The sequence below is a fragment of the Pararge aegeria genome, chromosome 2 (genome assembly GCF_905163445.1).
Source record: "Pararge aegeria chromosome 2, ilParAegt1.1, whole genome shotgun sequence".
In the NCBI taxonomy this organism is placed as follows: Eukaryota; Metazoa; Arthropoda; class Insecta; order Lepidoptera; family Nymphalidae; genus Pararge; species Pararge aegeria.
This window is the reverse complement of record NC_053181.1, coordinates 12,130,836-12,144,710: the sequence shown is the minus strand read 5'-3', so window position 1 is coordinate 12,144,710 and position 13,875 is coordinate 12,130,836. Positions and strand designations below refer to the sequence as shown.

The window sequence follows — 13,875 nt, the reverse complement described above, 5'->3', positions numbered from 1 at the left end:
GTATTCTCAGAGTTCCAATGGTTGGGAAGTGTATTGACTTGGTGTTTATATACTTTTAATTTTCAGTAAATTGATCAAACTAAGGCTTAATTATTATGGAAATCGTTTCGGATTTAAATGATACACTCCTTTTTTTTTTTGTTAAAACACCTACCTATATTAGCGTTACTCTCTCGTAATAAGGTGCATATTGATTATATATGAGTGTAAGAAACTAAAACAAAAATCTTTTTATAAAGAGGTCAATTTCACTTTGAGGTTGCTGAAAATACGATGATTCATATATTCACTGCGATAAAATACATTGTTTCTAAAAGAGAGACGTAGAACAAACACAAAAATGTGACATCCGGTGCGGTTTATTTAGGTGGATACTTGCCGACTCCTCGTGCCGACGTTACGGCGCCATAGGGTGGGTGGAAGACAAACCCTTAGCGAGTAATTGTATTTACCTAACTTTTCCATTAAGCCTCGAAATTAGGACCACAAGTGATATTTAAACACAACTTTTTCGATTATAACCTTACGGAGTGTTTTTTCTTTGTAAAAAAATATTTCTAGCATCAACGATGTTTTAAAGTTTTTACCCCATAAAACTCAAATTAATAAGCTAACATTAATCAGCTACTTTTAAATAACCTTGAAACGTTATAGATATGTGTTGTTTGGACGGGATTTGATTATTGAAGCCATTCAACAGATTTGTTAATGGAGTTGGGCACTGCAGCTCTATAGTGATGCAAGGTATAATACTCGAGTTTTGCTTGTTTTGTTTCACTTTTCATCTCACACGGTGACGAGAGCCTGGCACAAATTAAGCTACGGAAGTCTTTATGTTTCCAATTCAATGCGCAAAATGAGAAGCATTCAGAGCCGACTGGCTCTATTTCCGATTCAATCGATCGCATTCGAAATATGTAAAGAAATTGGAGGGTTTTTTATTGCTGTTGTGACAAGAGAATGCTGAAAACCGGCGAGTTCACATGATTACATCAAAAAATCTCATCCTGTTCTTTATATTTATTAGCGTCAACGCACAATCGCGTCCGGTTTTATATGCGCTTTAATCAATTCTGTCTAAATATTGATCGTTTTTTAATTTCCTTTCTATTCTTTGAGCGGAAGAGGCGGTTTATTGTCGATGTTATGTGTAATCAATACGCAATGCATACCTTTCATACGGATACGTGAAACCCTATCAAAGTCGGTCCCTACACACCTTTTGTTTGCTTGCCTTCAGGATGTTATAATTTTTTTTCGTGTCACTTTTTTATATCTAATGCAATTCTCACGTTAGTAAATAAAGAGTACCTATCCCTAAATAAAAAAAAATGCATTTCCATCATTTTTTTTGACATGAGTGGTAAATGGTTAAAAAAAATATTCCACAACCATAAGCAATTTTTAAAATACATAACACTTATTTTTGGGAACACGCATATTATATTTATATTTCGTAAAATAAACTATTTAAAAACTAAATAAAATCTAAAACGTCCTCGAAACCACCGCAGCGAGGCACAGTTCCTAAGATGCTGGCAGCATTGCCCCTCTGGATGGCCAAACTAATTCGTTGGCCAAGGTAACTGCCCGCTCTAGGATCACCGGTAGAAAAAAGATACCGGTAGATTTCGTAAGAATATTATCTTTAAATTTTTTGAAAGTCCGTTTCGCAGTGGGCAGCAACACTGCTTTCTTGGTCCAAGGCCGTGGATAATAACTATTATTATTCATTTTGTTTGAAACCATGAGAAAGTAATGGCTTATACGAGTATGTTATTATTAAACTCTAGCAAAACTGCTGGCAACGCTAATATATTTAGTATTAATTACATTGTCGGCTGGTTAACTTTGACTAAACAATGAGTATTATTTAAAGACTGCTGCAGTTCATTATTAATTAATACAGTTTGATAGTAATTTTGTTCACTTCACAGGTACACGAAAGTAAATATATAATTGTTATTATGGAACAATAACGTTTTTTTTCTTTCATTTTGTGCGCATTAATTGTTCTGGAATTCTGAAAACCTGCACGAATGGTAACAGGCGGCGTATTGTCAAATAAAACGAGACAGACGATAATGGAATTTCTGGGAACAACCCTTGTGCTTGTGGGGTTTGCCGCGGTGTGGGGAGGGGGGTAGAGGACGAGGTCTCAGTCCATCCATCACTCCGCGGGGGTGCAATTAGACGAAGTATATGTGCTGACACGCCGTGCCGCCGACGCGCATACGCCACGTCCATCTCTAGCTATGCATTTATAACATGAACTAATGAAAATTGTGAAACTATGAATACTTAAAATGCACATTATAAATTATCCGTCGTGTTTGTTTATTGCCGCATAGGCAATCTATATGACCAATTTCTAAAGCTATTTACAAAGGTATTCGAGCTCTTAAGTTTACTTGGAAGTATTTGTTGTTGAGACAATATCAAATACAGACAAATAAGCCGCATAATAAAATTAAGAAATAATATTTTTGGAGTAGCTTAGTGGGTTAAAGCACTACATAACGCATCACTTGTGGAGGCCTGCATTACATACTATTTTTGATAGATTTTAATATTCGTTGGCCTCACGATGGCCCTAGGCCAAAATCATGTTCTAAATGAACATGATTTCGAGATTTTTTGTTTGTGATCTGTCAAAATAACTTAAAAGCTTTTAAACAGTGTAGATACAAGTTTATGAAAACTTAATTTCACCAATTATCATAAAATAAAACGCTTAAAATGATAATTATTTCTTTCTCAGAACGTGTTTTCTAATTCGGCTTGGACCCAGTGATTCAATATGTTACTATCGAAGCGCACTGCTTGGACCACTAATCTGAACGAAAAAAAGTGTCCTTTATCTTTAAAATACTAAAGACAAACCTCATTGTTATGCATCTAAAAATATTTCATTTTCATCCCAACCAAAGCCTTTAAAAGTTCCATTATACGTACCTACTTGATGAACGACACGTGTTATCTAGGTTCCTGATTACGAATAAAATCAAAAGATAACGTCAATCGCTCGGGATTTCGGATGAGGAGCTATAGCGGTCGGCATGCAGTGCGGTAGCAGCCACCGATTATCATCGATAAGACACAAAAACAGCTTTTTGATTTATGAAGAGAGCTCGAGAGGCGGCTACTGGGCGCCCGCCGCGTTACGTTGTTTCCCGTTGCATTTTAGTGACGTCATTGTCCGCGGTTATTTTTCGCGGGAATCATCAACCGACCTAAAAAAGGGGGAGGTTCTCGATATGATTTTTATTTTTTATTTAGTTACGCCATTTATACACAGACTTCGATGTTTTTTTTTTGTTATGTCATACCTCAGAGGTGGTCCCATTTTAATTTGGTGAAGATCTATTCAAGGGATCCTGCAAAATTCGAGGGAACTCTTTACTGTTATAATAAGACCTATAGCGATTTAAGTATGTATAATGTAACTTGAGCATTTTATTTCGAAAAGTACCATTTAGTCACGTCTGATGATGAAGACCAAGGATGGCCACTAAAACTAAACAAGAATAAGTATGACACTAGTTGAGCTTGCGATTATTGTATTGTTTAGGTAAGCAATTTATGCTTGTGACAAAAAAGGAACTGATGGGTTTGAGAAAAGCATTATTTTGTAGAAGGTTATGAGCAGTTGACATTTTAACTTGCATACAATTGGAAACCTACCGAGGTCGGTACTTTTTTGTCATAATTGCTATAATGTTATAGGATTTTCTTAATTGTAATAATTGTTGGACTAAGCAGATGGTCAACCTAATGGTAGGTGAAATTTGGAAACCCATCGGCTATAAACAGAGCAATACTTTGCAGGGTATGCGAGGGACAACACGTCTTGCAAAGTGCCGTCCTGTGTCCTTCAATCTGTAAGTACGTACTAAACTTCATGTGCCTGTTATTACACCGGCAACTATACCCTTTAGACCGTCGTAGAACTTCTGCTTGGCGGCATAAAAAAGCATGGCGGTAGTACTTCCTCCGATGATGTGTGTCACGAAAACCTCTACTACCTACCACTTGGTTTGTTTCAACATTTACATAAGTCGCGATACAGAAACCGATGCAGATGATGCGACAGTGCTATGTTTGCGAATGTTCGGATCAACCACTTCGGATTCGGATTGGTTCGGATTTTGATGTAATTTGGGACATTTTAAATAGCTTGCATCCGGTAGGTTCAATTAAAAAATCACCCGGGAACTATCAAGGAATTAAAACACAGGCCTCTTTTAGGATCTTGAGGGAAATTTTACAGGGAAATATAGGAATGCAGTCCAGGAATAAACATGTGGTATTATAAACCAAAAAATCTTGAATACAGTCGCGGGCAAGTTAGTAATTTCATAAGTGTTTTGATATGATTAACATTGATTATTTTGTAAGCAGGCAGTCAGACGGATTCTTCAACTGTAGAAAATCAACCAAGGCGTCAATTATTATAATCGACCGAAACATATAATTACAAGTTTTTGGAATTATTGAAAGATTGAAACTGATTTGAATTTGAATACTTACAAGTATGCCAACAGTCTTTTTGTTATTTGAAAGACAGCCGATGCAAAATTAAAAATCCGTGTCTTAAATATGGGTAGGTTAGATAGTTTACGCATCTAACCATGCAATGGCATGTGTACAACACGTTTTTCAACCGCGCCGTTGACGCGCGTTTTTCATATGTTCGTCGACGGCGCTCTCTTATCCTACAGAACAGTTTTTTGTCATTTGTATCCAAACACACACCAGTGCGTTCGTATAGATACACACCCGTTCGTATAGATACACACCCGTTCGTATAGATACACACCCGTTAGCATAACATACACTTTAGACTAATACCAACTAGTTGAATATTCTTTAATATAATCTTCACATTAATCTCTTCTATCACTTCGTCTGGTATCTTATGCCACAGAGAAGAAATGGCGCAAGAAACTCCAGAGCAATCCATCTTTTAAATATCATGTTTAACAACATTTTATTACAGTTATTTCTTTGATAAATAAATAAATAAATATACTACGACAATACACACATCGCCATCTAGTCCCAAAGTAAGCGTAGATTGTGTTATGGGTACTAAGATAACTGATGAATAATTTTTATGAATAATATACATAAATACTTATAATATATAGATAAACACCCAGAAACTGATAAACATTCATGTTCATCACACAAATATTGTCCAGTTGTGGGAATCGAACCCACGGCCTTGGACTCAGAAAGAAGGGTCGCTGCCCACTGCGCCAATCGGCCGTCGTTTGATGTTTGATAAGCACAAATTTTAAACTATAAATCAATTTAATACCAAATGATAAACACATTTGAATTATGTGATAGAAATGAAATAGCTTAATACTTAGCTTTAGTATGTCGTACACTTCTTTTATTCTTTTGGCCATTATGTGGTTTACTAATACCGATATCCGCAGGGCGTTAATTTTAAAGTATAATAACACGTTGTACAATGACATGTCAATTATCAAATAGTTACTTTCACTATCTTCTAACACGTACGTATCGCGACTGTACAAACGAGCGTCGACGGCGCGTTCAAAAAACGTGGTGTATGCAGGCCCTAAGAAATGCACGCAACTTGGCATGCGGAAAATTACAATTTTGATTACATAGGGCCTAAAACGTAGGTGAGATTTGACCACTGTAAATCGAGCATCGCCCCTACAAGTGATTATAGTTTTATGGCACTGGATCATAACTTGCATCTTATACGCCATGAGGCTCATACCTTATCATATATCCATAATAATAAAATTTGTTTTATTTTACTTAATAACATTTGTGTTCTATGAGTGCGTCATTGCAAGCGTTATGGACTCAAATTGTAACCGTAGGGTACACACATTCAGCCGAATTTTTCACAAGAGATTGAAAAAATATTTTCTATTATCAATAAAAAAAGGATGAAACATCGATGGATATGAAGGCCTATTTAAATCGAGCTAAGAGTTTAGTTGTGTTCCATTACCGGTCAAGAGACCGAGCTTAAGTTTTAGCTCAGTATCAATTATTTATTTACAGCGATATCTAAATTTATATAATGACAAAAATACCGAAATAAAAAGTTTCATCAAACCTGCACCCTGTTTTTAAGGTGGTCGAATAGAAGTCAGTTTTCCTCTTCAGTAAGTTTTCGAAAAACAAGATTATGTAAATGCAGCAAGCGGTCAAAGCAGATCAAAGGCGCTGCGCCGCCATCCACCGACCCTAGGTCGTCTTTATGATAGGCCCGCGTACATCGGGCCAGGTCGTAAAGTCAACACATTATCTATTGCAAATATCTTCCAAGATAATCTATATCTATAACCCATAAGTGTCTAATAATAAAAAAAAAAACAGCAACTGGTTTGCAAGCATTTTTAAGTTCCGAAAGCAACTTAGCTACAAAGTAATATCATTATTATTGAATGATTATAATTTATAAGTGTAACTATTTTTACTTTAAATTTAAGCTATTTTATATAGATATATATCTAAAACTGAATAAAATTACAAAATTGTTCGGCTCATTTCGGAATAGACCGTTATGTTAGTTCATAGAGAAAAGTGATCAGTAAGCTTTCCTCACAGACCGCAGGTTGAGACCCGTTATTAGATAATGCACAAGTAATTATCCTATGATTCTTCGCTAGTTTTGTTAAAAGTCAGCAAATTGGCAACATAAGAATAAATCACCTTAAAGTAAATACCTACCTAAGTTTTCAGTCGTAGGTATATCTTGAGATTTCATTTATTTTAAAGTACATTCGTATTAATTCTTATCACTGCAACGCGCACATAATTATGGTGGTAGGTAAATTGAGTAAAAAAAAAACTATATTTTCACTATAATTTTAAACTCTACCTCTAGCCTATGGAGGGTAGAGGTAAGGAGAGTCATCTTATATGGGAGAAAAGTTGAAAAAGTGTCCAGTGTATGCGCTAAATAACAGTTCAAAAATCCTCCACAATGGCGCTGGTGAATGCACAGGGTATGGTATGAATGTAGCAATCGTAGATGAATTGTGGCGCCATCATGATTTAATACATTTTGACGACACTTTTTCATATACACAGATGACTCTCCTTACCTCTACCCTCCATATGCAATAACCATACGTGCAATAAGCATACTCAATACAGATATTATGACCGTACAGTTAGTACTTCGTGTAAAGTAGGAGAACTGGGAACTACATATATAAATTAAATGTTTGTAACATGAAACGATTGTCCAAATATTTTTTTAGTGAATAGTTACATTTAAGCAATAATATTATTAAAAAACACAAAACTGAAAAGTAGGCCGATTGCCTATTTATGCATGAAGTTATACCGTAAAACTGACTACTTTTCGCTGGTGCACACGTAATTTTTGCATCTTTTAGTAATACCTAAACAATGTAAATTAAATCGCAGACAATAAGAATTATCAAACTGGATTTTAAGACGCGCAATTTTTTGTATTCTCATAGACCAACAATTATTTATATTATCTGTACCATATTTGCTCTGTGGCTTGTCAATGTCAATAATTGTCATTCAATTCGTCGATGTCAATATCTAAAGCATGTAGTGTATTCTTATGATTTTGAATACATACTTTTTTAGGTTATAATATTTAATTGCTATCGTTTTTCTTGTTATTTAATTTAAACATGGGTAAAGTCAGAAAACGAAAAGCAAAACCAAGTCAAACAGTAAACAATGCAACGGTTCACAGCTCTGACGAAGAAGAATTACCCGTTGATAATAAAGAAAATATGATTCAAACTATAATTGATCAGCTGCAGGTAAGAAATACTTCATCACTGCTTGTTGGAAAAAGAGACAAACTGCCGGCCTACAGATATACCACTACCAAACAGCACCAAAATTAAATAAATATAGACGAAACGTATAGTTACCATAATAAGTCATTATAAACATGAAGAAGTTTGTTGGAATTACTGACCAATTTAACAGCTTTTTCGCTATTTCGTTCTGATGAAATCGTATATATTTATTGTGATTGTATATTTTTATGTTACCTACCTAATACGTATAAAACCTTTGTTTCATAACCAGGGTGCAAATGTAGAAGAAAAATATTGTGGTTTGCAAACTTTTGCAATGCTACTAGAGAATCAGGAAAGTTTAAGAGAGATGATAAATAGAGGACTTGTGAAGATGGTGGCACCGCTTTTGATTGACCCAACTTCTTCTGTGAGGAATGCAGCAGCTGGTTCACTTAGGAATCTTTCAACTGATAGTCATAAAATGTGTGATGATTTGATGGAACATGATGTTATGACATCCTTGGTATTTTACTATCATCAGGTATGAATCAATGAAGAAATTCTTTATTCAAATAGGCCTGGCACCTATTTCATTATTGTGAGACAATGGTTTACATTTGGTAACTAAAGCTAAAGCTTTTAGGGTTCTGATTGCCCTTTGGTTGAAGAAGAAACCACTAACAAAACTAATTTCCTACACTTATACACTAGGTAAACCTGGTCACATTTGGGTATGAAAGCCATAGCAAAGCATGGTTTGGATATTAATACCTTTTCCTGTCAGAAGTTAGGGATTAAAAGTATGTAATACATATATTTGCAATGTTGTTTTTCAAGATAACAAAGTTGGACTGTTATGTAATATTGAATTAAAGCAATGGAAAAACAGTTATGAATGCAGAAGAATGACTGAATTCATTCATAACTTCTTTACAATGTCACTCAACTGTGCTAAGTTTTTAAATTTCATAGAACAGTTCAGTAAATCTTCCAGTTCTGAAGTTAATGATCATATTTTTCATAATTATTTGCAGTTCACAGAAACTTGGACGCCTGATCCTAGTTGCAAGAATAAAGATGACTTTGATACTTTTGTTCAATGTACAAATCTTTTATTAAACTTATGTGAAAGTTCAGGTAAGAAATGTATAAGGGAGTAAATAATTAGTACTATTGCCCACAGTAGAGTGAATTTTATTACTGCATTGTTACTAGAGTGTTTTCTTTTTTGTATTATCTCATTGCTAAAGATTGTTGAACTGCCAACAGACACTTATACCAAGTAAGCGTCAGTTAGCAGTGACAAAAAAAATACATTTTGCACAGTGCTTCCAAAGCTATTAAAATCAAATAAGCATAATTTTCAGGACACAATAAATACTTTTTCTTGCAACTGTATTCTAATATGACTTAGTGATTTTAATGTCACCAATTTCATTGGTGTTTTATGATTATAATTCTACAAAACATTGGCAAAGTACCTTGAGCCCAGTTGGCAAAGCCATAAACAAGAATTGAATTGAATGATTATAACTATAAAAAAGTATTTCGATTATTTAGGTTAATTATTATTATTAAAAGTATTAGATTTTCAGTTGTATTAATTTAACCATTATTATATTATTCTTTTTCAGAATTAGCTGTAAAATATCTGGGTGATTCAAAAATATTAGACATATTTCCAAGATACTTAGACTTGAGCACATTTGGAGTTGACATTGTTACAGCAATATTGCAATGTTTGCTTGTTGTTGTAGAGAACAATCCAGTAGCAATAGAAAAAATAAAGAGTTCATCAGAAAGACAACTCAAAGAATTGCTATTATTGGAAGACAATGGTCCTTCTTCTTTATTAATAAAAACACTTGCGGGAGGAGTGATTATAAATATGTCTGGTGGAAACATTTCTACCTTACCAATAGATGTCATGAATCAAATAATTGGAATACTAGCAAAAACTCTGTCATTGGATCACAGATTAGCCTGTAACCAGCTGTCAAGTAATGTGCCTTTGTGTGATCCTGCTGGAAAAGTTAATCCTCCTAAGGCTACGGATGACCAGGTATTAGAAAATCAAATAAGATCTGTTCTTCAGGTCTTGGATGCACAACAGAGTGCAATTGAAATTATTGCAAATGTTTGTTCCTGTGATGGTAAGCTTTTCTATGGTAATTTCTATCTATATATAAAATACAAAATTTAATAGTTTTTGTCTTTCCACTATTTTTTTCTTTGCATTAGTTTTTAAATAAATATTATGTAACATATAAATATAATGAAACATATACTACTTTATCTAAACTAATGCAATGGGATTGGCTAATAAAGTAATATATAATATATATAAATATGTAAAAATATAGCATCAACATTTAAGCAGTCTATAGCTGTGTACCTAGAGTCTAAGCCCCTTTGGATCTAAATTATATTGCATATGGTTTTACAGTAACTCAAATTAAAACCTTGGCTATTCATGTGTACTTTAGTATCAACATTTTTTTTATATATGTATTATATTAAACAATTCTTTAATTATAATTTAGTTACATATTAACCATGTGTCTGGAATACTTAAAATTAATATATTTTCTCCAGACTCAGATGACTCAATAGAAGGTCCTGAATCTTCTGACAGTGATGAACCATTAGATGAGAATGGCTCTAATAATGGAGAGGGAATATTACTGGCGGAAGACAGACTACCACCTGAATTGTTAGAAGGCTTAATTTCATTAGAGATATTTGACAAAGTTTGGGCTCGCACACTGTTGCCTCCAGCAAATGTATTGTCAATATTGAATGAATATGAAGGATCGAAGTTGATTTATAAAAAGTAAGTGGTGTTGGTTTCATTTTTTTACAAGATCTTGTTTTCATCTGTTTAGACCCAGGGCCATTGGCTTTTGATGAATTCTCTACCTATAAGTATTACTACAAAGTTTACTTGGAAGCATACTGCTCTGCTTCCATCTTTGCAAGATAGTAAAAAATTAGGTTGATGAAAAAGAGCAACTGCTTTTTTTCGTTATGGCTTCTTTTTGGTAGAATTTGCCTTCCGCACCAGTGGTAGATATTAGAGTCACTACAAACAGACCCTTTACTTTTCAAAAATGCTTATATTAGGCCTACTTGAAATAAATGAATTTGGGATAAGAATAATGATTCTTATTATGTAAATTCTAAGTATTTATGTATTCAAAAATATACATAAATACTTATTTATAAAAATATTCATCAGTCCTCTTAGTACCCATAACACAAGCTACGCGTACTTTGGGGCTAGATGGCAATGTGCGTAATTTGTCGTAGTATATTTATATATTTATATTATTTATTTTGATTTTCATGCTTTCATCTAGCTTTATTCGATTTCGGGGCAAAATAGTAATTTTACCACAAATCCTTTAACACACTTATATGGTAGAAATAGTCTAGTTGGATCAAAATGTTCTTTCTTTAACTACATTATAATCTACATCTATGGTATCTAACAAATGATGCACATCTCAAAACATAATGCACAAGCCTAGAGAAGATTTATTACTCTGTGTATATATACTAAATACAACAGCACAGAGCTGAGTAGATGCATCTTTGAGCACAATAATGTTAAATTATTATAATAAAACTAAGTGTAGTTTCTAGGATAGAACCAAAAGGACGCTATTACTTATCACTGTCTGTCTGTCCATTTGTCACCAGGCTGTTTCTCAGGAACTGTGATGGTAAGACAGTTGAAATTTCCACAGATGATGTATATCTTCTATTATAACAAATACTAAAAACCGAATGAAATTAATATTTTAAAAAGCTCCAATCGTCTCCCACTTGGGTGGTTAGTATATATATATATATATATATACTAACCACCCAAGTGGGAGACGATATATATATATATATATATATTTATTTCTTTCTTTTAAATTCTTTTAAGGAAAAGAATTATATTTATTGAAGGAATTTATTATTACAATTTTTTATTAATAATTTTAATGTATAATTTCAGGTTGCACAATTTGCAAACTATAGCTCTGTTATGCATCAACAATATGTTATTGAATCTACCAATAGAAAACCTTGGTGGTGTGAATGGTGTATATAAAATTTGGGTAGAAACTGGCAAACTTGTTTTTAAACAGAACTCTGATAATTTCAATGTCTTGGAATCTGCCACCGCTGTGATGAGAGCTGCTTTAGACAAAATAAAATTAAAAGATAATGAGAAACCCACTGAAAGTAATTTATTCAGTGATCTGGCCATATCTGATATTGAGGTATGTATTTTCTATTTACTAACAATATAATTAGCTGACAATGAATACCCAAAAAAGAAGTGTTTAATACATTAGAAAAATCAAATATATCGTTATTATTAGTTTTGTGATAATAATTGATAAAACATGTCAAACCACATTATAGCATTGGGGTGGTTAAATGCTTTAAAACTTACTTTTGAGAAGGAAAGCCTGTGGTTAGCAGTATATATAGAATAGATTTATGACCTAGGGAAAGAGAGTGGCCTTCTTACATAAACTAACAATCGTATAGTAGTTATCTGCTACTGGGTACAGGTCTTGTCTCAGAATGAGAAGGGTTTTTGCCATAGTCCCATCACCCTGGCCAAATGCAGATTGGTAGACTCCGAGAACATTTATGGAGAACTCAGGCACGCAGGTTTCCTAACCACGTTTTCCTTTACATTAAAGCAAGTAGTATTTTAATTGCTTAAATGAAATACTCACGGGCATCGAACTTAGCCTCCCCGAAAAGGCAGCAGCAGCCCTAACCTAACAGTAGGCTATCACCACTGTTGCTTTCATATTTATTATTGATAAATGAAATGATTTATTTTATTTGCATTTCAAACAGATTCTCTTTGGATTTCAATGTGTTATTAAAATAATTTTTGATACCAATAATGAAATAACTATTTTAAAAAAGTTTTATTTTTATTTTATAGATTATGCTAACAGGTATCAGGGAATGTCAATTCCCTGAGATAAGGACAAACCTTATCCGCATGATTGGTATATTAGCTTTGCTATTAGTGAACAACCTGAACGATACTGCCTCAATTGTGATATGCACAATCACAGAGTTCATACTGGAGCAAGCACACAAAGAAAATAAAGTGTGGGTTTTAGCCGAAGCAATCGATACATTGGTGGATTTATATTCAGAAGATGAAACTGATTTACTCGCAGCTAAGGTTAAACTGGTTGAAAAGTTATCAGTTTTAGCACCTATATTGAAAAACATGGTTAGTTAAATGTCTTTAATTTTTTCTTCATTATTTTTTTCCTTTGTAGTTGAACCAAATGAAAGCCTGTGATAGTCATCATCATCATCATCACATCAACCCATTCCTGGAACACTACAGAGCACGGGTCTCCTCCCACAATGAGAAGAGGCTAAGGCTGTAGTCCACCAAGCTGGCCCAGTGCGGATTGGTGGACTCCACTCACGGTACTGCTACATAGTCTACACCTATAGTTATATATGAGATTTTAAGATTTTTCCACAAACATTTATTTATCTTACGTAATTTTTTTTATAATGTAAAGTATACTATGTTATTTCTTATCCTCCAAGAATATGTATAAAAAGTTTCATGAAGATCGGTTCAGTAGTTTTCGCGTGAAAGCGTAACAAACAAACTTACATTCTCATTTATAATATTAGTAGGGATTTCAGAAACCCCTGAAATTATATATTTCTTAATTTCCTCTGCCGTGGATCGAATTTGAAAATCTAATCCTATTATTATGTGTTACGTTGAAAGTATTTTTTTCTAGGCACGAAATTCGAAGAAACTTCCGAAGGAGTACAAAGTCCTGGTCACTACAGCTAACTCTAATCTACCGAGATTTATAAAGTATAAAAAGGCAAGACTTTCTAGTTTCTAGTAACAATAAGCGCTATATAGAAATATTTAATCATAGTCAATCTATGTATATTGTTTATTCTTTATTAAAAAACAATTTTTTGAACAAATTTTTTTTTTTTTTTCTGATTGACAAACATTATTCACTCTTAATTTGAGGAAAATGTCATGTATAACGGAAGCCAAAAGGGCAATCATTAT

The 13,875-nt window shown here is 33.6% G+C and overlaps 1 protein-coding gene across 1 annotated transcript; it reads left to right on the top strand.

Annotated features, from left to right (window-relative positions):
* Window positions 1–7,567: 7,567 nt before the first annotated feature.
* Window positions 7,568–13,761, top strand: LOC120632959 (HEAT repeat-containing protein 3). Its single transcript, XM_039902962.1, has 8 exons — window positions 7,568–7,805; window positions 8,080–8,331; window positions 8,825–8,927; window positions 9,425–9,943; window positions 10,386–10,623; window positions 11,797–12,064; window positions 12,751–13,050; window positions 13,586–13,761. The coding sequence occupies exons 1-8, from the start codon at window positions 7,671–7,673 to the stop codon at window positions 13,694–13,696; spliced, it is 1,926 nt and encodes a 641-aa protein (XP_039758896.1). The 5' UTR covers window positions 7,568–7,670; the 3' UTR covers window positions 13,697–13,761.
* Window positions 13,762–13,875: the final 114 nt, after the last annotated feature.

What these genes read in the sequence shown, in the direction of transcription:
- LOC120632959 (XM_039902962.1), top strand. Translation starts at nt 7,671, where the DNA reads ATGGGTAAAGTCAGAAAACGAAAAGCAAAACCAAGTCAAACAGTAAAC. An exon ending in AAATGTTTGTTCCTGTGATG is followed by an intron (nt 9,944 to 10,385) that starts GTAAGCTTTTCT and finishes TATTTTCTCCAG; the next exon opens with ACTCAGATGACTCAATAGAA. An exon ending in TCGAAGTTGATTTATAAAAA is followed by an intron (nt 10,624 to 11,796) that starts GTAAGTGGTGTT and finishes GTATAATTTCAG; the next exon opens with GTTGCACAATTTGCAAACTA.